Source organism: Phyllobates terribilis, unplaced genomic scaffold (genome assembly GCF_046119375.1).
Source record: "Phyllobates terribilis strain yellow unplaced genomic scaffold, ASM4611937v1 Scaffold_7__3_contigs__length_470593459, whole genome shotgun sequence".
Lineage (NCBI taxonomy): Eukaryota > Metazoa > Chordata > Amphibia > Anura > Dendrobatidae > Phyllobates > Phyllobates terribilis.
The window spans coordinates 54,299,323-54,324,134 of NW_027362767.1; the positions used below are offsets into that span (position 1 = coordinate 54,299,323).

Genomic DNA, 24,812 nt, shown 5'->3' on the forward strand with positions numbered 1-24,812 from the left:
GCCTCTCTCCTCCTCTCCCCTGCCTGCTCTGTGGCCGCCCCTCTCCTCTGCTTGCTCTGTGGCTGCCCCTCTGCCCTGCCTGTGGCAGCCCCTCTCCTCTCCCCTGCCTGCTCTGTGGCTGCCCCTCTCCTCTCCTCTGCCTGCTCTGTGGCTGCCCCTCACCCCTGGCCTCTCCTCCTCTCCCCTGCCTGCTCTGTGGCTGCCCCTCTCCCCTGCCTGCTCTGTGGCTGCACTCTCCCTTGCCCTCTCCTCCTCTCCCCTGCCTGCTCTGTGGCTGCCCCTCTCCCCTTCCCTCTCCTCCTCTCCCCTGCCTGCTCTGTGGCTGTCCCTCTCCCCTTCCCTCTCCTCCTCTCCCCTGCCTGCTCTGTGGCTGCCCCTCTCCCCTGCCCTCTCTGTGGCTGCCCCTCTCCCCTGCCCTCTCTGTGGCTGCCCCTCTCCTCCTCTCCCCTGCCTGCTCTGTGGCTGCCCCTCTCCCCTGCCCTCTCCTCCTCTCCCCTGCCTGCTCTGTGGCTGCCCCTCTCCCCAGCCCTCTCCCCTGCCTGCTCTGTGGCTGCCCCTCTCCCCTGCCTGCTCTGTGGCTGCCCCTCTCCTCCTCTCCCCTGCCTGCTCTGTGGCTGCCCCTCTCTCCTGCCCTCTCCTCCTCTCCCCTGCCTGCTCTGTGGCTGCCCCTCTCCTCCTCTCCCCTGCCTGCTCTGTGGCTGCCCCTCTCCTACTCTCCCCTGCCTGCTCTGTGGCTGCCCCTCTCCCCAGCCCTCTCCTCCTCTCCCCTGCCTGCTCTGTGGCTGCCCCTCTCCCCTGCCCTCTCCTCCTCTCCCCTGCCTGCTCTGTGGCTGCCCCTCTCCTCCTCTCCCCTGCTTGCTCTGTGGCTGCTCCTCTCCCTTGCTTGCTCTGTGGCTGCCCCTCTCCCCTGCCTGCTCTGTGGCTGCCCCTCTCCTCCTCTCCCCTGCCTGCTCTGTGGCTGCCCCTCGCCTCTGCCTCTCTCCTCCTCTCCCCTGCCTGCTCTGTGGCCGCCCCTCTCCTCTGCCTGCTCTGTGGCAGCCCCTCTCCTCTCCTCTGCCTGCTCTGTGGCTGCCCCTCACCCCTGGCCTCTCCTCCTCTCCCCTGCCTGCTCTGTGGCTGCCCCTCTCCTCCTCTCCCCTGCCTGCTCTGTGGCTGCCCCTCTCCCCAGCCCTCTCCTCCTCTCCCCTGCCTGCTCTGTGGCTGCCCCTCACCCCTGGCCTCTCCTCCTCTCCCCTGCCTGCTCTGTGGCTGCCCCTCACCCCTGGCCTCTCCTCCTCTCCCCTGCCTGCTCTGTGGCTGCCCCTCACCCCTGGCCTCTCCTCCTCTCCCCTGCCTGCTCTGTGGCTGCCCCTCTCCCCAGCCCTCTCCTCCTCTCCCCTGCCTGCTCTGTGGCTGCCCCTCTCCCCTGCCCTCTCCTCCTCTCCCCTGCCTGCTCTGTAGCTGCTCCTCTCCTCTGTGCTCCCCATACTGATGAGCTGTGCTGGATGAGGGCGGGAGGAGCAGAGCAGAGAGGAGGGGGACACGCAGCTTTGACGTCTCCTGGCTGCGGCTTCCAGGCTCCAGCTCCTCTCCACGTAGATCCCAACGTGACCACACACAGCTCCGTCTCCTTCCTGCTCCGGCTGCACACACACACATACACACACACTGACACACACACACTGACAGACACCATACACACTGTGCAGAGCTGCGGCCGCTGCAGGAGGAGAGGGGGCTCCGTCCATGCACAGCCCCGGATTCCGACACAAAATGACAAGAATATTAATATCCGCCGCCGCTGCTGCTGCTGCTGCAATCCCTCCCTGCCAGGTTTAGCTTCATTTGCATTTCCTGCAGCTGGGGTTGGTCCTGTGCTCCTGGTTCATTCATTCATTCCTATGGGAGTCCTCTTCTTCTTCTGCCTGCTGCCTGGTCATGTCTGCTCCTGGATCTGATGAGTGATCTCACCAGCTTCTCACCACCCCAGCTGCTTCCTCCTCACAGACACCCCCTGTCTTGCTCTGGTTGCCAGGCTGGAGCTTGGATTTTTTTTGCAATGGCATCTAATGGAATGGGGGTAGGAGAATCTGGAGGGGTTTGCTTGGACTGCAATCAGTCTGCTCTCTTAATTGTTCTCCAGGGACCACTGTGAGTTACTTTTTGACCCCCCAACCCCCATCCCGATCCCACCACCTCTTGCTTGAAGATTGACCAAGAAGCCTTTGCACATCTTCTTACCTGATTGCATGGAATTTCCCTGTCTCTTACCATAGAAGACCCATTTTTTTTGTATTATATTAAGAGCAATACTGTCCTTATTTTTCATATCTATATAAATATATATCTGCTGCTGGCTCCAAGGTGGGATGACCAGTGGCCACCTGTGAGTTGGAGTCTAAACTGATACTAGAGGGGAAGTTGATGAGTCCTTGGCCTCTGGCAGGTCCTGTTGTGTTCCTGGGCTGGATATGTCTATGTTAACATGAAGATGGATTTAAGTTTCATCTTTTGGCTCTTGACAGTTCTCATTGAAGACATCTGTAGCCAAGGAGTTTATGGTGAGTCTCTTGGCATAAAATTCCTAAACATTGTCTTCTCCAATTCCATCCATGACCTTGTATTTTTCATAGAAGCTAAGATCAGGTTGAGTGTTTGGTTTTTCTTGTAGGATTGTAACTTGGTTGGTGACCACCGATGATACATCTAAAGTTAAACCTCTCAACCCTAGGAGAACATCTCCTCTTAGTTTACAATGTATCATTTTCCAAAAGATTCAATGTGGAATTGTTCTTCTCAGGTTTCTCTCCATTCCATGACTATCCAATGAACAGACTTGGCATTCACCTTGTATCTACCACGTCTACAAGCTCTGGTTGGCCTCACAATGTATTTTTTTTTTATAGAGATGCCATTAGTCTGAATTCAATGACTACCGCTCTAAACCGCATGTTATTTCCCATTACCTGCGTTGCTTGGGTTGTTGCAGACATAGTGCGAGCTTTGCAAATCTGCTTCAATCATCCAATTTTCCATTGACAAAACAGTTGTACAACGGAGAGGTGAAAAAATAAAATACGCTTTTTTTGTCATTTGGAACGGTCTATAAATTGTCACACGTGTATGGCACTGAGATCAGATCAGACCTCGAATGGTGTATGTCACAGAGAGCAGATCAGACCTCGAATGGTGCTTATCATTGACTACTGCATCGGTGACAACCTCAGCTCATAATTAATGTGGCACCCATGCACCATCAGGGGCAGTGCAAAGTAATGATGGCCAAAGTTGGAGGGTTTAAAGCACCATGGTGGAGACGTAAGATTGGGGAGGAAGGAAAGGGAAGGGGGGGGTCAAGAATGCAACATTGCACATTGGGATATATGACAGAGCAGGCAGGCAGGGCTGGATGGAGCAGCCATGTGTGCCGTACATATCAGTAATGTATTGGTGCATGTTCTGTAATCAACTCTGATTGAATTACTTACTTGCCTATATTATAAATACGCTAATGGACGACAGATGGTGTTTGCAAAAACACATCTAATCCCAGTATACAGTAGTAGTTGCCAATATTCCTTTCCAGTGAGAAATGATGCAAACCCCTCCACCCGCCCCAGGAGATGAAAATACCCATTTAATTGTTTTTTTTTTAGTTTTCATAATCAGTCTATGCAAGTATCAGCAATATATGAAGGAGTCTGTGGGTGGGGGTAACATTGTGCCTTGGAGGGTAAAGGGTGGGGGGTATGTGATCGGGGGGCGTGCCAAAATACCAACAGACCCCTCACTGTTCTCACACAGCAGCATCTCTGTCCTTTGCAGGAAACCCAATATGTTCGGTCACTTTTTATTATTATTTTTTATTCTAAATCCCCATTGGCAGCCGATGATGTACGGTATTGCATGGGTGGACGAAGGGCCACCACCGCTAACTGCAAGCTTCACAGCCCAGGAGATGATTATTTTAAGTCAGCTCCCGGCAAAAAATAAAAAATAAAATGAAATAAAATACATCTTGTTCGGGATGATGAGATTTCATGCCAGGGTAATTGGGTAGTGTAGAGTATTCATGTGTTTCCTAAATACAGATCAATGAACAGTAAATGGGAAATCAGACGGTGGAAGCTCCGGGAAGAGAAGCAGTGTACATGGTGTAGATGGATGCCGTGTATTAGGGATGCCCGGGCTGCTTCTGAGTCATTTCACATAGAATCTAGGTCAGCAAAAAGTCAATGCCAGATGGTGACAGAACGTACCAAGCTATCCACATGTCACAGCTTACCCACTATACATGGACTCAGCATACATGTACCCCACATACCTGCACACGGAAACCCACCATGCTTCATAAAGGCCTCACAACACGCAATGCCAACTACCTACCCATGATAGCTCACACGTACGTACAAATGATCCATACAAAGTACCCATGTCTGACACTCCACACTGACAAGGGGATTGATGGCTAATATAGACACATCCAATCCTTCCTTGTAATCCCCACTGCAGACTTGTCTTCATATACCAGTTGTAAGACTATGTACATGTATAGGTAAAAATAGACTACAGACAGGCGATCCAGACAAGGAGCAGGATACATGCAGTATTTATACCTCGAGGATGTCCATACCAGAAGGTGGTGCTTGGTTCTAGCATTTAAGCTCTGCTCTAGAAGGTTGCATTGTGTAGATCCTTAGATATAGTCGGATATGGTGGATAGTAGAAGAAAATTTACTGGGGCTGCACATGTCTATGTATCCATCATAAAAGCATCACCAAAAGAATCGTCAATTTGCCGTCCCAGACCTGTGAATATACCGGCCAAAGCATAGTGACTGGTTGGTGTCCATCCATGTTTTCCCAAAAATATGCCACTGACAGTTGAGAAAAGTCTACATGGTTATTTGTGAAAGCCACTAAAACTTGAAAGCTCCACAAGATCTGTTGAAATCTTCTTCTTCGGTCAACTTCTGTCGGTGTCATCAGCTTCTAAGCAACGATCCAATCATATGTAGTCCATGTTTAATTATTTTCTGGAGCAGTAGGAAATCTGTGGGCTTCCTTATGAAAAAAAATTGGAAGGTCCTTCTTAAGCCATATTGAAAATGATCTTTAAGGCCTCTTTCTTTTGAAAGACTGGCAAACCTTAAACTGATCACAGAGTATCCCACTACTGGGACATCTAGTGGTCAGCTGTAAACTGCGGAGGAACCCGGCACATGACTTCAAAGGGAATTAAAGCATTAGATGGGGTTTATTCCAATCAATGGGATACTCATGTAATGGAAGAAGATCCATGAGGACTTAGCTCCAGCACCAATGGGAAAATGTTAAAGCATATCATTTACTGTGCAATTAAAAATATGATGAGAAAAAGCAAAAAAGATTAAGGATCAATAAGCTGATGCATTTTCGGTTAGCAACCCTTATTCATAGTTGTGTCCTGATAGACCCTTCTTCCATTTCTGGCCTGGATACCAGCCGGGTGTGATCCTACACTCATTGCACCACATCCTGACCAAACAAGGTCTACCAGGGTTCCTGTGTGAATCCAAGTGGTTTTCACACTGAATTGTCCTCCGTGTAAGGTAAACTAATTACCTTTTTTCCTTCCATACTCATGTAATGCATGGACGTGTGGGGCCCTATAGATAGGGGGACACTCTTTTAGCATTCCAAGTAATAGGTTAGGAGGTGCTACATACACAATTCTCACTGATGACACCAGTGAACACCAATAGTTACATCTTGGAGGAAGACTTGACTGATCACCACCAAAGATGACCAAGAATAAAATGTATCTTGGTGGATGACTTCACTGATCATCTTTGGTGGCAATCAGTTAAGTCATCCACCAAGATACATTTTATTATTCGTCATCTTTGGTGGTGATCAGTCAAGTCATCCTCCATGATACATTTTATTCTTAAATCGCCACCAAAGATGACCAAGAATAAAATGTATCTTGGAGGATGACTTAACTGATTGCCACCAATGATGGCCAAGAATAAAGCTGCTCCTCATACAATATTATTATACCATTAAAATAAAAAATTCTGAAGCCACCTTCAATCTACCACAATGACGACCTTTACACATTTCAGGGTGAGATACTAGAACCTGAATGCATTGCATCATGTTACAACACAAAAGGCAACCAGTGAAATTAATGGTCCGCGCCGCAACAGCTGGATGAGCGAAACGGGAAGATGTTTCTACTGTTTTAAACATGAAGGAAAGATCAGTAATTGTCAATCTGATAACGGTTTAATGACTTGTAGAATATTCTTCATATTTCATAATTCACCTGAATCTCATTTGTCAGCAGACGGGAGCGAGCAGTGTTGGTAAACAAGCAGATTACTCACTTTGCTTACATTTACTTCTCCGTTCCGACTTTACACAATATTGCCTGTGGTTTACACGTTTCCCCATGTCTGGAAATGGTAATATTGTATGATGTAATGTCAAATTAAGAGCCATTTACATGAACAAGGACTTGGGCTGATTATATTATCTATTATGATTTTTTTTTTTTGCTCTACTGCCGGTATAGCGGCCTTCCAAAATATTCTCATTGGTTTGTTTCCTATTAATATGGATTTATTGCGTTTTTTTTTTTTATCTCTTATTGCCATTTGCTTTCATTCATATATAAAACCCTGGCAAATCAAAGATTTTCAAAGGTTACCAATAATTTAATTATTTGGGCTCAACATGACGACATCTGGGGTCAACTATCCCCACTTCTTCCGACACATGATTAATGGCCCTAATACACGGGCCAGTGACCAAATGACTGATCTAAATGATCGTTTGTAAGTTGATTGAATATTTTATGTAGGCCCAAAAAATATCGGAAAAAATTCATGTCCTGCCAACAATATGAAACTGTATGAGGATCAAATAATGTATAATCACTCGTTTGCCCCCAAACTGTTTGCATTGGCTCATGTAGAGGACCTTAAAGCAACGCCGCTTGACTTGTTCAGTTGTCAGTGAATACTCACTATGGGTGGAAATCATCCTCGTATAACATGATCCTAAGTTATTTGGCAAACATTTGATTATGTACCGTCCATTAAAGGAAATCTGTTATGACAACATTGAAAAATAGAGGAACCCAAATACCACCATATTCTAGAAATACTGGTTAGAATTTTTAGTATTGGACAACTTGTGGTTCCCCAGCTGCTTAATGAACCAGAGTTGTGTGAAAGCATCCTCAGCATAGCATTTAACTTAAAAGGACATTTAGAAAGAAAACACGCCCATCAATGCTGATTGGCTGAGAGCAGCTAACTCCTCCCGTATTTCCTTTTCAGTAAAATACTCAGCCCTAATCTTTTGTTCTGGGCGCTGTATAGAGTGGAGCTTATTGTAACCACTGATCTAAACCAGATAGGCATTTTTTTTTATAGATGTTCTAGAATGGCCATGTCTGACAGTCTCTCTCAGGCAGGTATAAGGCATGAGCTGCCTGGGGGGGTTGTTCCATAATTAAATGTCTGTTAGAAAAAAAAATGTCAATGACCCAGTCAGGGTGTGATCCACAGGCGGCATAATGTACATTTTATTGGATCGATATAATAGTATAAGCAGGTGCCGTTATATATACATTTACTGTTTTCCTTCTGTTGGCTTAGCCTTGACAGACTTTATGGTGCATCATGTGAAATAATTAGTGTTATTGTCCTTGTAAAAGCTATGGAATGAGACAGTAGTGTTTTCTTATAAACATCGAAGTTTTATTATGGAAGATGCTTAAAAAAGGCAGTAAATGTATAAGACTATTTATGTGAGAATTGTCTGAATGGTAGAGGTTGCCATGCTAGATAGATAGATAGATAGAATAAAGAATAAGGTAGCACTAAATAAACATGTATCTATATCTATTTATCTACCTTGCTTAAAGTGCTCTCGTTATTGACCCGTTTGTCAACATTTTGGTTCCATAGCAGAAGCTTCCTTCAGCTTGTGAAAGGTTCTGTTATGGAGCTGAAATGTTGCCATATGGGCCAACGAAGTCCTCTTTTAGCACAATATTTTTTGGGGGACGTGTCACCTCCTTTATTATTTTGAAAGACCGTTTGGGTTTATGTCTTGGAGGTCTATCATCCTAATCTGGACTCAGTGGTGCTGCTTCATTTCAATCTTTTTGTACAGATAGATCTTATTTGCCAACAGTCAAAAGATGGCTTCCAATGGATTGGGGTGTGAAAAGTTTAACGTTTCGCATCACGCGTAAGGCGCCCTATGCCTCTTTTGAGAGCCCGTACCCCTATATGCATCTATAGCCTCTAAATGCATGCCTGCATCTTATGACTGGGCATCCTTTGGACAGGCTCAGAAAAACTTCCAGAAATTTTGTTTTGAAGAATTTTTTTGGGAGGCTTAGCTGGTACATGTGAGATTTGCTTATAGATGGATAGGTGATTTGATAATACACTTATATGAAATAAACCCAAGTGTTGGCCTCCAAGTCACTTTAAATTCAGTTGTCTTCTGATGGAAAAAGGACCCTAAAAAGGAGACCATTGTTGTGTCAGAGACTTGAACCACCGGAGGATCTCGGGGTACTGGGGACACCAAATCTGACCAAACCTGAACCCAACAATGACTCATTTATGGTTTGTTTTGGGAGATAGTACATTGGTAGACCTTGGTATCTGTGTGATGTTGACTCAAGAGCCTTGAACATCTCCGTCCAATATCATGACTACTAAGCCTACCCTTACAGTATTTTTTTTGTAATGTAGTGTAAATGTAGCCCCTGAGCTCTGAACTTGACAGGCGCTTCTTCAGCGGTAGATTTATGGTAGTAGTGCATGGAAAGTGTATGATCATTGCCCGTAGGCTTGGTTTCTATAATCTTACCCAGTCGTCCCTGCAGCAATGGTCGCCAAGATCAGAGCTCGCTGACCACATTACTCTACGCAGTGTAAGCATGTCCTTTCCTGTCTCCGATACACTTTATTTACACGGTCTTGGAGAACCCCTTTAAGAGACATGCAGTAATGCTTCTTGATTTCTAATGAACTCCCTGTCATACCTTGTTTGGCTGAACACTGATACTCTTCGTTCGCCCTGACACTATTTTCTTCCCAGCTATTTCTGCTGAGGATTTTTTATTTATTTTTTTCCGTAAAATCCAAACTATACATCTTGCACCGGTATTGTATTATTATAGCGATTTCTTCTTGTGTAGACATCATGTTCCTGAAAGTATTACTTTGTAGATATGTAGTCAAGCTGAATTTATTATAGGACATAATTTGCATCTGATTTTTATAGATAGTTGTAGAGTTATTTGTAGTTTTAGGTAAAAAAAAAAAAAAAATCAAAGTAAATGAGTTATGTGAAAAACAAACCGGATGCTACTGCAGAGAAATAGAGCTGTGCCACATTGGAGTAAAATGCAGGACTCATACTAATGTGCCCTTCCTATACTCTTGGCTTGTAGGAAGCAACATTAAAAATTGGAATTTTATTGAAATTGATGGAAAAAAAATTTAGGGAAGACACATCGGTGGTATATTTGACAAATTCCTCTCGGCTACAAGGGACATACTAATATCTTCCACCTGACATCCCCAGCTATGCTACATCTTACAAACTCAGTCCTACGTCTAGCTTTGAAAGCATGGTGAGGTTGTTTGGAAATTCTAACTACATGGTTTGCCTTTCCTAAAACCAATCAGTTGCCACTTCCATGTGACTATTGAGGAAATTCGGGCATAGTAAATTGGGAAGATATTAGAAATCTTTTGAAATTATGGTTTGGAAATTGATAACACCCATAGAGCCGATTCATCAAACTTTTACAAGAAAAGCAAGCTTTGAAAAGTTACAGAACTTTGACACAACTCAAGGCTGCCCAAAAATTTTACAATTTTTGATGTTCTCACTCCACTTTTGCCTAGCTTTGACAAATTGGGCAGAGCTGGGATGGGGGCATGAAGACCATTGTTCATCAAATTCATGATGAGTGACACGTTCACTACGACACAAATTTTACTGGACTGCAGGGACTGGACTAGGATTTGTGGCGAGGCAGGCCTCTTCCTGAATCAAGAGCTTTTGACTCTAGCATGCCTCCTCATCAAGACTGGTGTGAACAACTCCGATCTTAATGAATCAAGGCCATATTGTTGTGGTGAATGACTGCTACTCTGAATGGTATCTGGTTATAAGTGGAATATCTCAAGGTTCAGTGCTGGGTCCACCATTTAATTTATTTAATGATATAGAAGAATTAATAGTGTTTCTATTTTTTGCAGATGACACATAGTAACATAGTAACATAGTTTGTAAAGCCGAATAAAGACTTGCGTCCATCAAGTTCGACCTGTTAGTTCTGTAATTGCTAAAGTTGATCCAGAGGAGGGCAAAAACCCCAAATGATTTAGCCAATCTTCACCTGAGGAAAAATTCCCTCCCGACTCTGAAACCAGCAGTCAGAATAAATCCCTGTATCAACCTACTATTTTATTTTATTTTTAAGTATATGCTGAAATCTGCCTGGTATCTAGAAAAGCATCCAGTCCCCGCTTGAACTGGTGTAGTGAATCTGACATTACCGTCTCCTCACTCAGTGAATTCCATATTCTCACTGCTCTTACCGTAAAGAACCCCTTCCTATGCTGGTGCTGAAACCTCTTCTCTTCCAGTCTTAGTGAGTGCCCTCTTGTTACCGTAATATCCCTCCATTTGAACAAATCCCGGGCAAGATCTCTATACTGTCCCCTAACATATTTGTACACATTTATTATGTCCCCCCTCAACCTTCTCTTTTCCAGGCTGAATAGTCCTAGTTTTGCCAACCTCTCTGGGTATTGCAGTCCCTCCATTCCCTTTATTAATTTTGTTGCCCTCCTTTGTACCTTTTCAAGCTCATTTATATCCTTTCTATATATTGGGGCCCATAACTGAGCACAGTATTCCAAGTGTGGTCTGACCAGTGCTTTGTACAGTGGAAGAACAATGTTCTCATCCTTTGCAGCTATACCTCTTCTGATACATCCCATTACCCTGTTTGCCCTTACAGCAGCGGCCTGACTTTGGGCACTCCAATTTAGTTTGCTATCAATCAAGATGCCCAAGTCCTTCTCCATCTCTGAATTCCCCAATGATTTCCCATTCACTGAGTACTGGTGACTTCCATTTTTCCTTCCCATATGTATGACCTTACATTTCTCCTCGTTAAACCTCATTTGCCATTTAATGCTCCACCTACCCAGCTTATCCAAATCCCTCTGTAGGTCTGCACTGTCCTCTTTTGTATTAATTGTTTTACATAACTTTGTGTCATTTGCAAATATTGATATTTTACTATTTATCCCGTTGACTATGTCGTTAATAAAGATATTAAATAACATTGGGCCTAGTACAGACCCCTGTGGTACCCCACTAGTGACGCTTACCCAATCTGAGTATATTCCATTTATAACCACCCTCTGCCTTCTATCCTTTAGCCAGTTAGCTACCCACTTGCAGACATTTTCGCCCAGCCCCATCATTCTCATTTTGTATACCAACCTATTATGTGGCACGCTATCGAACGCTTTTGAGAAGTCGAGATACACGACATCCACTGGTTCCCCCTGATCTACTCGAGAGCTCACCTCCTCGTAGAAGTCAATCAGGTTGGTTTGGCAGGAGCGATTCCTCATGAATCCATGTTGGTTCGGGATTAAAAGATTATTAGCATCAAGATGCTCCGTAATTGCCTCTTTAATGAAGCTTTCAAAAATTTTGCCCACAACGGACGTCAGACTCACCGGCCGATAGTTTCCGGCGTCACTTTTCGCTCCCTTTTTGAATATTGGCACTACATTCGCCTGTCGCCAATCAAGTGGTACAGACCCAGTCTCAACAGAGTCCTTAAATATAAGATATAACGGTCTGTCTATCACATTACTTAGTTCCCTTAGTACCCGTGGGTGTATGCCATCAGGTCCTGGTGATTTGTTTATTTTAATGTTACTGAGGCGTTTCTGTACCTCAACTTGGGTTAGATTTGTCATACTTAGTGGAGGATTAAGTTTGTCACTTCTCATTTCTCCTGTTAGTTTGATTTCCTTTGTGAAAGTTGTTGAAAAAAAATTATTTAATAGATTAGCTTTATCCTCATCTTTCTCTATGATTTTGCCTTCATCACTTTTTATCGGTCCAATATTATCCGATTTAATCCTTTTACTATTTATATACGTAAAGAACAGTTTGGGATTTGATCTACTTTCCCTAGCAATACGTTTCTCTGTTTCCTCCTTTGCTATTTTTATTTGTTTTTTACAGGTTCTCGTTTTTTCCTTGTAACACATTAGTGCCTCCTTACTGTTTTCCTGTTTTAATCTCTTGAATGCCTCTTTTTTGCTATTTAACGCCCCTTTTACGTTCTTGTTCAACCATATTGGTTTCCTCTTATTTCGGGCCCTTTTATTCCCATACGGTATATACCTCTCGCACTGAGTATTCAGAATTCTTTTGAAGGTTTCCCATTTACTATTCGTATTCCTTTGATTAAGAACTTTGTCCCAGTCAATAAGTTGAAGGCTTTCTTTCAGCTGATCAAACTTCGCCCTCCTAAAGTTTAATGTTTTTGTTGTTCCCTTATTGAAAACCCTACTGAAGGGCATTTTGAAGTCGATAATATTATGGTCGCTATTACCTAGGTGCCCCCCTATCTGTACCTCAGTTATTCTATCAGGCCTATTAGTCAATATTAAGTCCAACACGGCCTTCCCTCTCGTTGGTTCCTGCACTAGTTGGGAGAGATAATTAGCCTTAATATTTGTCAAGAACCTTTTTCCTTTCTGAGATCTACAGGTTTCTGTTTCCCAGTCAATATCCGGGTAGTTGAAATCCCCCATTACAATCACTTCATTATGTTTTGCTACTTTGTCTATTTGTCCTAATAGCAGATTCTCATTCTCCTCTGTTATATTTGGTGGCTTATAGCAGACCCCCAGTAATATTTTATTATTATTTTTAGTTCCCTCTATCTCTACCCACATGGACTCGACCCCCTCTTCTCCCTCTCCTATATCTTCCCTTAGTCTGGGTTTTAGACATGACTTTACATATAAGCAGACTCCTCCACCTTTCCCCTGTTTCTGGTCCCTTCTAAATAAACTATAATCTAATAAATTTACCGCCCAGTCGTAGCTATCGTCTAGCCAAGTCTCTGTTATACCTACGATGTCATACCTCTCCTCCGATATAAGCGCCTGCAGCTCATCCGCCTTATTGGTCAGGCTTCTTGCGTTGGTCAGCATGCAAGATAAAACTTTGGGGTTATTTAGCATCCTATTCTTCTCTAACGATCTAACTGTACTATCCCCACCCCCCTCTCCACCCTCATTATATTCACTTCTCCCCTTCCCCCTTGCTTGCCTCACATCCCACCTATTTCCTTGGTTTCCCCCCCCCGTCTCTAGTTTAAAAACTCCTCCAACCTATTAGCCATCTTCTTCCCCAGCACCGCTGCACCCTCCCCATTGAGGTGCAGCCCGTCCCTACGGTAGAGCCTGTAGCCGACCGCGAAGTCGGCCCAGTTCTCCATGAACCCAAACCCTTCTGCCTTGCACCAACTCTTTAGCCACTTATTCACCTCCCTAACTTCCCGTTGGCGCTCCTGTGTGGCTCGCGGGATTGGTAGTATTTCTGAGAAAACTACCTTGGAGGTCCTTGCCCTAAGCTTCCTACCTAGGTCCCTGAAATCATTTTTAAGGACCCTCCATCTACCACTCACTTTGTCATTGGTGCCGATGTGGACCATGACCGCTGGGTCTTCGCCAGCCCCACCCAGTAACCTGTCAACCCGATCCGCGATGTGCCGGACTCGAGCACCAGGGAGGCAGCACACCGTTCGGCGATCCCGGTCTTTGTGACAGATTGCCCTGTCTGTCCTCCTAATAATAGAGTCACCCACTACCAGAACCTGTCTTGCCTGCCCTACACTTCCCCCCTCCCCCTCATTACTGGAGCATACACTCCCCCGGCGGTCAGAGGATCTGTCGTGCTCCAATAATGCCGGTTCTGAACCAGCCTTCCTATACTTCTTCCCTCCTAACTGTTATCCAGCTCCCTGCCTGTTCAGCCTGCACTTCCCCTCTATGCTCCACCCCCAGTATTGACCCATTGAGTGTCTGCTCGGTGAGCAGCAAACTCCGTTCCATGTTGTCGATGCTCCTCAGTACCGCTATCTGAGCACTTAGATCCAGAATTTGGGCTTCCAAGTGCACGATATGCTCACATCTCTCGCAGCAGTATGGATCCTCGAGCGGTTGCTCACGGAATGCATACATTGCGCAAGATGTACACTGCACGGCTCCGGCCAAAATGGACGTCATTCTAAATATGGGGATACAGTCAGTATATATATACAAGTACAAAACACAATTATTTATATATAGGTGTATGGACGGGGATCAATTAGGGATGTGCAAGTGTATCAATTAGATATCGGCGGGGGATCAGTAAAGTATGGACGGGGGATCAATTAAGTATCAAGTATGGACGGGGGAATCAGATAAGTAGGTCAGGTGGATTAATTAAGTAAAAAGTAAAGTAAAGAAAGAATGAAATACAGTCAGCAATTCAGTCCTAAGTCCTCCCTTCCAAACTCCCTGAATCCAAAGTCACTGAAAAACAAGTCACACACTTACTTTCGTTCGCACTTACGCTCCGGACACACGCAGCTCGTTCACACTCGCAAACTAAGAGATTTAAAGAGTTTTTTTTTTTTTTTTTCTTCCTTTTCCAGCAATGTACCCTTCACCTCAATGCACTTCCAAAAAGCTATATAGTATAGTGCAGTCTACGGAAGAGGTTCATAAGTTACAAGCGGACTTGGACAAACTGATTGTTTGGGCATGCACTTGGCATATGAGGTTTAAAATGGGTAAGTGTATAGGGCACCATATGTTTTAGAGAGCGTAAACTAGAAGAGTAACTTATAGAGAAGGATCTGGATGCTAATAATCTGCAGGCATCATTTGTTTTACAGGGCGTAAACTAGGAGAGCCACTTGAAAAGAAGGATCTTGATACTAATAATCTGCTGGCAGGCATCATTTGTTCCAGGGGAGGTAAACTATGAGAGTCTCTTGTAGAGAGGGATCTGGATACATCAATTGTTCTAGGGTGAGTAAAGTAGGAGAGTCACTTGTAGAGAGGGATCTGGGCATACTTGTAGATCACAGACTAAATGATAGCATGCACTGTCAATCAAGGACTTCTAAGACCAGCAGGATATTGTCATGTATTAATAGAGACATGGACTTACGGGACAAGGACCTAATGCTACCACTTTACAAAGCATTAGTGCAACCTCATCTGGAATAAGCAGTTCCGTTCTGGCACTAGTACTTAGAAAGGATGTCCTGAAGCTAGAAAAAGTACAAAAAGCCATAAAACTGGGCATGGAGGATCATAGTTATGAGGAAAGATTAAAGGAATTTAATTTATTTCTTGAGAAGAGACCACTAAGGGGGGCATGATTAACTAGTCCAAGTAAATTAAAGGATCATATTTATTGTATGGGCCATCAAAAAGCCCCTCAAAAGACAAGAGGGGATTCCCTTGTCTGGAGAAAGAAAGGTTCAATCTCCAGAGGACACAAGGCTTCATTACTGTGAGAACTGTGGAATAGTCAGCCTCATGAGCTGCTCCCAGTAGGAACTATTTATGGTTTCAAAAAGGGCTTTGATGCTTTTTTTTTGGAAGAAAATAATTGTTAGAATTGCTGTTGTCCTTCTACAGTTTGACCAGTAGTGGCTGCTATTATTCTTTCTCCTCGTCTGGAGAAAGAAAGGTTAAATCTCCAGAGGAAACATGGCTTCATTACCATGAGAACTGTAGAAAAGTCATCCTCAGGAACTGCTCCCAGTAGGAATCATTCATGGTTTCAAAAAGGGCTTCGATGCTTTTTTTTTTGGAAGAAAATAATTGTTAGAATTGCTGTTGTCCTTCTACAGTTTGACCAGTAGTGGCTGCTATTGTTCACCTTAGTAATTTTGCTTCAATCCCACTCCTTACCACTGGACGCTACTGTTGTGTTCTGCAATTGCCCTTTACTAAGATGGCGGATTCTGAACCTGTGAGGTCCATCTTGTTCACAGTTTGGGCCTACTTAAAGCCGCATGGATCTCTCACTCATTGCTTCAGTATTGTGTCTAGCTGTTAGTCTAGTACCAGTCTCCAGCTCCTGAACATTCTTACCCAAACTGTTCTCCCCTATCTACGGATTGTTTCCTACAGCTCCTTTTGCTAACTCCAAGAACTTCTACTACTGCTTGCTGTTTTTGCTTGTGTTCCTTCGGCCACTGGTTTCCCGCAGTACTACGCCAGTATCGTAACAGTAATATGAATACTTCTGTACATTTGTAGAGTTCTTGTTCTGACACTCATGATTAGGAGGGAATAATTTGCTCTTTTAGGGCAGAAGGGTCATGCATTATGGATGTGCCACACCTCATTCCTTTCATCTCCCATCTTTCGGTTGAACTTGAAGGACACGTGTCTTTTTTCTAAGAAAATCAGTTTTGCTGCATCTCTATAGAGGAATAGCTAAAGTAATGTCTTAAGATCTAAGAGGTTCTGCAGGAGTCAGAGTACATTCCATATCTGTCCCAGAGATATCCAGTAGTTATTATAATTGTCCCAGCCACTATGGATTACATGCCCGTCTTCATAAATCCTTTCTCTTTGCAGAGATATTGCTATATAGCCTTTTCATCGGAGGGATGAGGGCACATGACAGGAGGACATCCCTGGAGATTACAGTAAAGGAGCTTTCACCTTTCACAGAGAAAGGAGTTCTTCACAATAAGGGCAGCGAAGGCCCAGAAATCATTACCAAGGTGGCGGGAACTATAGGGTCTTTAAGAAGAGGTTAGACACCCTTTCAGAAAAATAGGACACCGGGGTGATGCCAATTAATCTAAGGAAACCTGATTCAGGGAGGAAACCGACTGTCATCTTGGGGTCACGAAGAGATGTTTTCTTTCTCGGTGCCTGAGAAAATGAATGTATTCTCGCAGACTTACTTGGTTTTAAATGCAGTTTCTTCTGCTAGAACTTACCAAATGTGGCTCTTTTATTCCAGTGTCACCTAGGGTGTAAAACTTCCCTCCATTTCACAAGTTATTACAATTATTTCCTGCCCTCGTTCATGAACTATACAGTAGAATTTTTTAAAAAAAATTTCTCTGCTAAACTTTCTCCATTAGAAACTATTGTAAAGCCAGTTATTTAGAGAAAATGCAGAATTTCATTCAGGGTAATTCTGTAAGGGATGTGAAAAATATGGCTTTCTTACAGAAATAGCGCCACTCTTTCCCACTGGCTGTATATGGCATTGCAGCTCAGGCCAATTTATTTATTTGAGCGCTGTAATACCAGACATAGCCTATGGACAAGAGTGGCGCTGTCTTTAGAAGAAATCTCATACAACCCCCCTTTAATTCTAGAAGATGCAATATGTTTCAAAATTAGTAACTCTAGATAGTATAAATCATGATTTACGAAAGGTTGTTTATATAAGACCGGGACTTTTAGGTCATGTTCACACATTCAGTATTTGGTCAGTATTTCACATCAGTATTTGTAAGCCTAAACCAGGAGTGGGTGAAAAATGTAGAAGTGGTGACGTGTTTCTATTATACTTTTCCTCTGATGTAAAATACTGAACAAACACTAAACATGTGAACATGGCCTTAAAGAAAGCCTGTGAGTCCTGCTCCACCAAGCTCACATACAGTGATTGACAGAAGAGTTTAGGCAGAGTAAGCGAGACTTAGAGGCTTTCTCCATTAGTAGCTGAGGGAAACATGAGGCAGAGGCTCTCTCTCCAAGTGGACAGAGTAAGCGAGAGTCCTAGTCTCTCTCCCCAAGTGGGCAGAGTAAGCGGGAGTCCTAGTCTCTCTCCCCAAGTGGGCAGAGTAAGCGGGAGTCCTAGTCTCTCTCCCCAAGTGGGCAGAGTAAGCGGGAGTCCTAGTCTCTCTCCCCAAGTGGGCAGAGTAAGCGGGAGTCCTAGTCTCTCTCCCCAAGTGGGCAGAGTAAGCGGGAGTCCTAGTCTCTCTCCCCAAGTGGGCAGAGTAAGCGGGAGTCCTAGTCTCTCTCCCCAAGTGGGCAGAGTAAGCGGGAGTCCTAGTCTCTCTCCCCAAGTGGGCAGAGTAAGCGGGAGTCCTAGTCTCTCTCCCCAAGTGGGCAGAGTAAGCGGGAGTCCTAGTCTCTCTCCCCAAGTGGGCAGAGTAAGCGGGAGTCCTAGTCTCTCTCCCCAAGTGGGCAGAGTAAGCGGGAGTCCTAGTCTCTCTCCCCAAGTGGGCAGAGTAAGCGGGAGTCCTAGTCTCTCTCCCCAAGTGGGCAGAGTAAGCGGGAGTCCTAGTCTCTCTCCCCAAGTGGGCAGAGTAAGCGGGAGTCCTAGTCTCTCTCCCCAAGTGGGCAGAGTAAGCGGGAGTCCTAGTCTCTCTCCCCAAGTGGGCAGAGTAAGCGGGAGTCACAGTCTCTCTCCCCAAGTGGGCAGAGTAAGCGGGAGTCACAGTCTCTCTCCCCAAGTGGGCAGAGTAAGCGGGAGTCACAGTCTCTCTCCCCAAGTGGGCAGAGTAAGCGAGAGTCATAGTCTCTCTTGCCAAGTGGGCAGAGTAAGCGGGAGTCATAGTCTCTCTCCCCCCAAGTGGGCCGAGTAAGCGGGAGTCATAGTCTCTCTCCCCAAGTGGGCCGAGTAAGCGGGAGTCATAGTCTCTCTCTCCAAGTGGGCCGAGTAAGCGGGAGTCCGTTTCTCTCGCCAAGAGGGCAGAGTAAGTAGGAGTCATAATCTCTGTCCCCAAGTGTGCAGAATAAGCGAGAGTCACAGACTCTCTCCCCAAGTTGTCGGATAAGCAGGAGTCACAGACTTTCTCCCTAAGTGGGTGGAGTAAGCGGGAGTCACAGGCTCCTCTCCCCCCAAGTGGGCGGACTAAGTGGGAGTCAGTCACAGGTTATCTCCCAAAGTGAGTAAAGTAAGCGCGAGTCACAGGCTCTCTCCCCAAGTGTATGGAGTAAGCGGGAGTGACAGGCTCTCTCTCCAAGTGGGCAGAGTTAGGCTATGTTCACACACGCGTTTTTTTCTGCAGCAAATCTGCTGACAACTTTTCTCTGGCAGGAAAACTGCTGCATCAAAAAAGCTGGTTTTCCTGAGTTTTTTGCTGCATTTTTTTCACTGTCCCTCTGTCTCTATTTAGGCATGTACATAAAGTTCAGTGAAAAAAAAGAATCTCTATTTTGCCATCAAAAACGCTGCAAATATGCAGCAAGGTGCGTTTTTTGCTGCGTTTTTGGTGCGTATTTGTAGCATTTTTTTCACCACCCATTACTTCCTATGGGTGAAAAAACGCTTCAATAACGCTGAAAGTAGTGACATGCTCTATTTTCCAAAAACGCAAGCAAGGCGGAAAATACACAGCAAACAAAAAGCAACATGTGTGAACAGAGAATTCTGGTTTCTCATAGACTTTGCTGGTCCTGCTAGACCCAGCTGAAAATGTGCATTAAAAATCTGCTGCAAAATACGCAGCAAAGCACAACGTGTGTGAACAAAGGCTAAGTGGGAGTCACAGGTTTTCTCAATTAGTGGGCAGGGAACTTTGGACTCAGACTCTCTTTAAGCTATGGCAAAATCTTTCTAAATGAAAATGCTGACAAAAAAAAAAAATTGAGGGAGAGACGTTCTCTTATGTGACATTTAGGGTAGGACAGGAATCCTATTTTAAAAGTAAATATCACTGAAAGCAGCATGTGAAACACCCTAAATAGTTAAAAGTGCCATTAGGCACCTTAGGAGATTGTCAGAATTTTGGGTTCTATATCGGAGACTTACAATGATGGGTACCAAATGGGTTTAGGTGCTTAACAAGATGCTGCAGTCCCTTTTATTTGGGATTATTTTTGGATGGATTATTTTTGGATTCAAGTCTAAATTTCATTGTTAGAATATATGACAGTGAAGCTAAAAAATCCTATCATTTATTTGTGAACTCATCCAGCAAATGGTGGCTGATAACCAATAACGACCATTACAAGCTCATGGGGGTTCTCACCTAAAATTAATGTGAATCTTTATTGAAGAAAAAGTTAATTTTCTACCAACTTACTCTGTTCTGTTAGCCTCTCATTTTAGTTTAATGTATTCAGTGAACAGTCACCGTGTTCTGTACAGCAGTTTCTTAGTCACCATTGCAAATTATTTATAAAAATATACACAAATTTCGGCTTTTCTGAGAATGCATTTTACAAATAATATTTCAGTCCACCAACAGTGGCCAGATCATCAGTCATCCATCCTAACACATGTTTCGGCGTCAGACGAAGGCTCAAACACCCAATGACAAGTGATAAATCCAATACAGGAGTAGGCATAGCTTGGTGACGGATGATCTGGCAGGTCTTGGCGGACTGTAGTCTACCATGTTGGACATCCTCTGGCATTTAGGCTGCTGTTTAGGAATAAAATGGGGGTAGAATAGGAGGGATGCCATTGTAGTCGGGTCAGCAATGCCCCTGGTAACAGCTGGTGGACACTGCTCAGATGCCAAAACACGCTTTGGGACCTGGCGCCAGTCCACCGGGAAGAGATGACCACAGGTATTCATAGTATATAACAATTCTTCTTCTGCTACTTTGGCTATAATGCATAACTTTTTGGGCATATGGGCTCTTATGGAGACACGATTTACACTGTATTTACTTATGTCTCCATGCCTTTTTGCTGAATCTGCCATATATGGGGTTCTCCATGATTATAAAAACATGGCTGCCTTTTCCAAAAACACCATCATACTGGTCTACAAGCTGTGTTTTGTATCGAAACTCTGCACCTTTGAAGTGAATGTGTCTGAGCTGCAGCACCACTCACAGCCTGTTGACCGGTATAGAGTTTTTTTCGGGAAGAAGCCACATTTTGCTAAGCCCCTATATATATGGGCGAGTTAATACATATGAAATCTTAATAAAATAAAAAATAAAAAAATCCAAATTTGTGGGGACTTGATTTCCATGAATCCAGCAAAATTTCATCCTGTACCTGCTGTGCCATTGCGGCTCTCCAAACGGTCCTCCGCACACTCTTTCCACTCTTCCGGTGCTGACTAGTCCTTATGCAGTCTCACCGTTAATGATGTGTGTCGCACCCCATGTGAAGTGTTGCACATTACTGAAGTGTCGCGTCCTACAGCATGAAGCTTGGTCAGCACCGGAAGATCTGAAGACCGGCGAGAACAAGTGATAGATCAAGTGGGGAAAAGGACTGGTAAGGGTCTCACCTAAGACAGGCAACTACACTACTCAAAAAATAAAGGGAACACTAATAACACATCCTAGATCTGAATGAATGAAATATTCTCATTGAATACTTTGTTCTGTGCAAAGTTGAATGTGCTGACAACAAAATCACACAAAAAATCATCAATGGAAATCAAATTTATTAACCAATGGAGGCCTGGATTTGGAGTCACCCCCAAAATTAAAGTGGAAAAACACACTACAAGCTGATCCAACTTTGATGTAATGTCCTTAAAACAAGTCAAAATGAGGCTCAGTATTGTGTGTGGCCTCCACGTGCCTGTATGACCTCCCTACAACGCCTGGGCATTCTCTTGATGAGGTTGCGGATGGTCTCCTGTGGGATCTCCTCCCAGACCTGGACTTAAGGATCCACCAACTCCTGGACAGTCTGGTGCAACATGACGTTGGTGGATGGAGCGAGACATGATGTCCCAGATGTGCTCAATCGAATTCAGGTCTGGGGAATGGGCGGGCCAGTCCATAGCTTCAATGCCTTCATCTTGCAGGAACTGCTGACACTCCAGCCATATGAGGTCTGGCATTTTCCTGCATTAGGAGGAACCCAGGGCCAACCGCACCAGCATATGGTCTCACAAGGGGTCTGAGGATCTCATCTCGGTACCTAATGGCAGTCAGGCTACCTCTGGCGAGCACATGGAGGGCTGTGCGGCCCTCCAAAGAAATGCCACCCCACACCATTACTGACCCACTGCCAAACCGGTCATGCTGAAGGGTGTTGCAGGCAGCAGATCGCTCTCCACGGCGTCTCCAGACTCGGTCACGTCTGTCACATGTGCTCAGTGTGAACCAGCTTTCATCTGTGAAGAGCACAGGGCGCCAGTGGCGACTTTGCCAATCCTGGTGTTCTGTGGCAAATGCCAAGCGACCTGCACGGTGTTGAGCTTTGAGCAGAACCCCTATCTGTGGATGTCGGGCCCTCATACCACCCTCATGGAGTCGGTTTCTAACCGTTTGTGCAGACACATGCACATTTGTGGCCTGCTGGAGGTCATTTTGCATTGCTCTGGCAGTGCTCCTCCTGTTCCTCCTTGTACAAAGGTGGAGGTAGCGGTCCTGCTGCTGGGTTGTTGTCCTCCTACGGCCCCCTCCATGTCTCCTGGTGTACTGGCCTGTCTCCTGGTAGCACCTCCAGCCTCTGGACACTACGCTGACAGACACAGCAAACCTTCTTTCCACAGCTCGCATTGATGTGCCATCCTGGATGAGCTGCACTACCTGAGCAACTTCCGTGAGTTGTAGAGTCCGTCTCATGCTACCACGAGTGTGAAAGCACAACCAACATTCAAAAGTGACCAAAACATCAGCCAGAAAGCATTGGTACTAAGATGTGGTCTGTGGTCCCCACCTGCAGAACCACTCCTTTATTGAGGGTGTCTTGATAATTGCCAATAATTTCGATCTATTGTCTATTCCATTTGCACAACAGCATGTGAAATTGATTGTCAATCAGTGTTGCTTCCTAAGTGGACAGTTTGATTTCACAGAAGTTTGATTTACTTGGAGTTATATTCTGTTGTTTAAGTGTTCCCTTTATTTTTTTGAGCAGTGTATAACCTCTACCTTTCCTCCATATATTATACACTGGGGTCTGTAGAGACCTTGAGTTAAAATTGAAAGACATTCATGATGCTCAAATTTTATTTGTCCAGAATTTAATCTGCCCGAAAAAAAAGACGTTTTAGACAACAATGGGCTTTTTGGGGGGTCTTTACAGTGACATCCATTCAACAAGACATGTATGGTCTATCTAATCAATATAACATGGATATCTATAGTATATTTTGGTTAGAGTTTTCGTGTAGAACATCAACTGTAAATCTTGTCAGCCAATATTTTTATTTCCTCTTGATCACAAAGGTCAGTGATGCTTGGAAAACGCTCTCAATGTAAAATGATCGTCTTACTATGGGGTGATTCATCCTCATCAGCTCTTACTAGCCTCTCTCATTCTCAGGTTTCATGTTTGTTTATGCAGATTCCCTCAGTGCTCATCCAACTGTGCTGAATAAACCTGTAATAAATTGCCGACAAATAAACCGCAGACCCTGCGCCGAAGAACCGGCTGATGTAGTATCTGATTGCCAGATATAGGACTGGCATGAGCGCCAATGTATTTGCATGGAACCAGTTTATTCATCATGACTGTATTACGTTTGAATAATGTTATGTTTTTTGTTGCATTTTTCTATTGGTGTTATTAGATGATGAAAAAGTAGATTCTACGCGTTTACCCATTGCACTCCATAAGGACAGATCTTCATAGAAAAAGGAGAGCGAGAAGAGCGAGAAAGGGGAGAGCGAGAAAGGGGAGAGCGAGAAAGGGGAGAGCGAGAAAGGGGAGAGCGAGAAAGGGGAGAGCGAGAAAGGGGAGAGCGAGAAAGGGGAGAGCGAGAAAGGGGAGAGCGAGAAAGGGGAGAGCGAGAAAGGGGAGAGCGAAAAGCGAGAAAGGGGAGAGCGAAAAGCGAGAAAGGGGAGAGCGAAAAGCGAGAAAGGGGAGAGAGAGAAAACCGAGAAATGGATAGAGAAAAGTGGGAAAAGGGATAGAAAAGAGAAAAAAATCATATGGAGAAAAGTGGGAAAGTCAGACAAAAAAACAAGAAAGGGAAAGAGAAAAGCAAAACACAGAAAAAGAAAATAAAAAAGCAAGAGACAAAAGTAGGGACAGCGAAAAAACAGTACAGAGCAAGAGCTAGGCCTGAATCAGACTTTGTAAAAATGCAGCATCTTTTTCTTTTTTTTTTATTAAATACAAGACGACTTTATAAACCGGATAGCACTCGGATGACACATGCATGCTGCCAGTATTTTTTTTTCTCAAGGAGTATTTAATTTGAATGGGTGAGTCTTATTTTTACTCTGTTCGCAAAAAAATACATAAAAGTGGGAACAGCCTTAGACTACTGTCTAACGTGAGCATCATTGATGGACAAAACGCATGTAAAAATCAATATATATAAGTTGACATCTGAATGAGGCCTGAGTGAAAGAGAAAGACAAAGAGAAAGAAAGAAAGACAAAGAGAAAGAAAGACAAAGAAAGAAAGAAAGACAAAGAGAAAGAAAGACAAAGAAAGAAAGAAAGAAAGACAGAAAGAAAGACAGAAAGAAAGACAGAAAGAAAGACAGAAAGACAAAGAAAAAAGACAGAAAGAAAAAATACAAAAGAGAAAAAAAGAGCAAGGAAAAAAAAAAGGATAAAAAGAGGAGAAAGAAGGAAAAATTAAAGAAAAAAAGAAATAGAATAAGAGCGAGAAAGGAAGAGAAGGATAAAGAGAGGAAGAGAATGATGAAGAGAGAAAGAAAGAGAAAGGAAAAGGAGAGTGAGAGATGGAGAGAGAGAGAAAGAAAAAGTGAAAGAAAAAGTGCAAGACACTATAAAGTGACCAAGGATGAAAGATAATGGGAGAGAGAGCGAGGGTGGGAAAAGAGGCATTAGAGCGCCTGCCTACTAGGCTTCATTCACACATCCACGTGACATGTCCATGTG

At 44.3% G+C, this 24,812-nt stretch overlaps 1 protein-coding gene across 2 annotated transcripts in view; it reads left to right on the top strand.

The window, feature by feature from the left end:
* Window positions 1-1,511: 1,511 nt before the first annotated feature.
* Window positions 1,512-24,812, top strand: part of MDGA2 (MAM domain containing glycosylphosphatidylinositol anchor 2) — an 819,067-nt gene continuing 795,766 nt past the window's right edge. For both annotated transcript variants that reach the window (XM_073638570.1, XM_073638571.1), the window contains exon 1: window positions 1,512-2,540. In XM_073638570.1, the coding sequence (XP_073494671.1) occupies window positions 2,465-2,540 (76 nt within the window). In that variant the 5' untranslated portion in view covers window positions 1,512-2,464. The remainder of the gene's footprint in view (window positions 2,541-24,812) is intronic.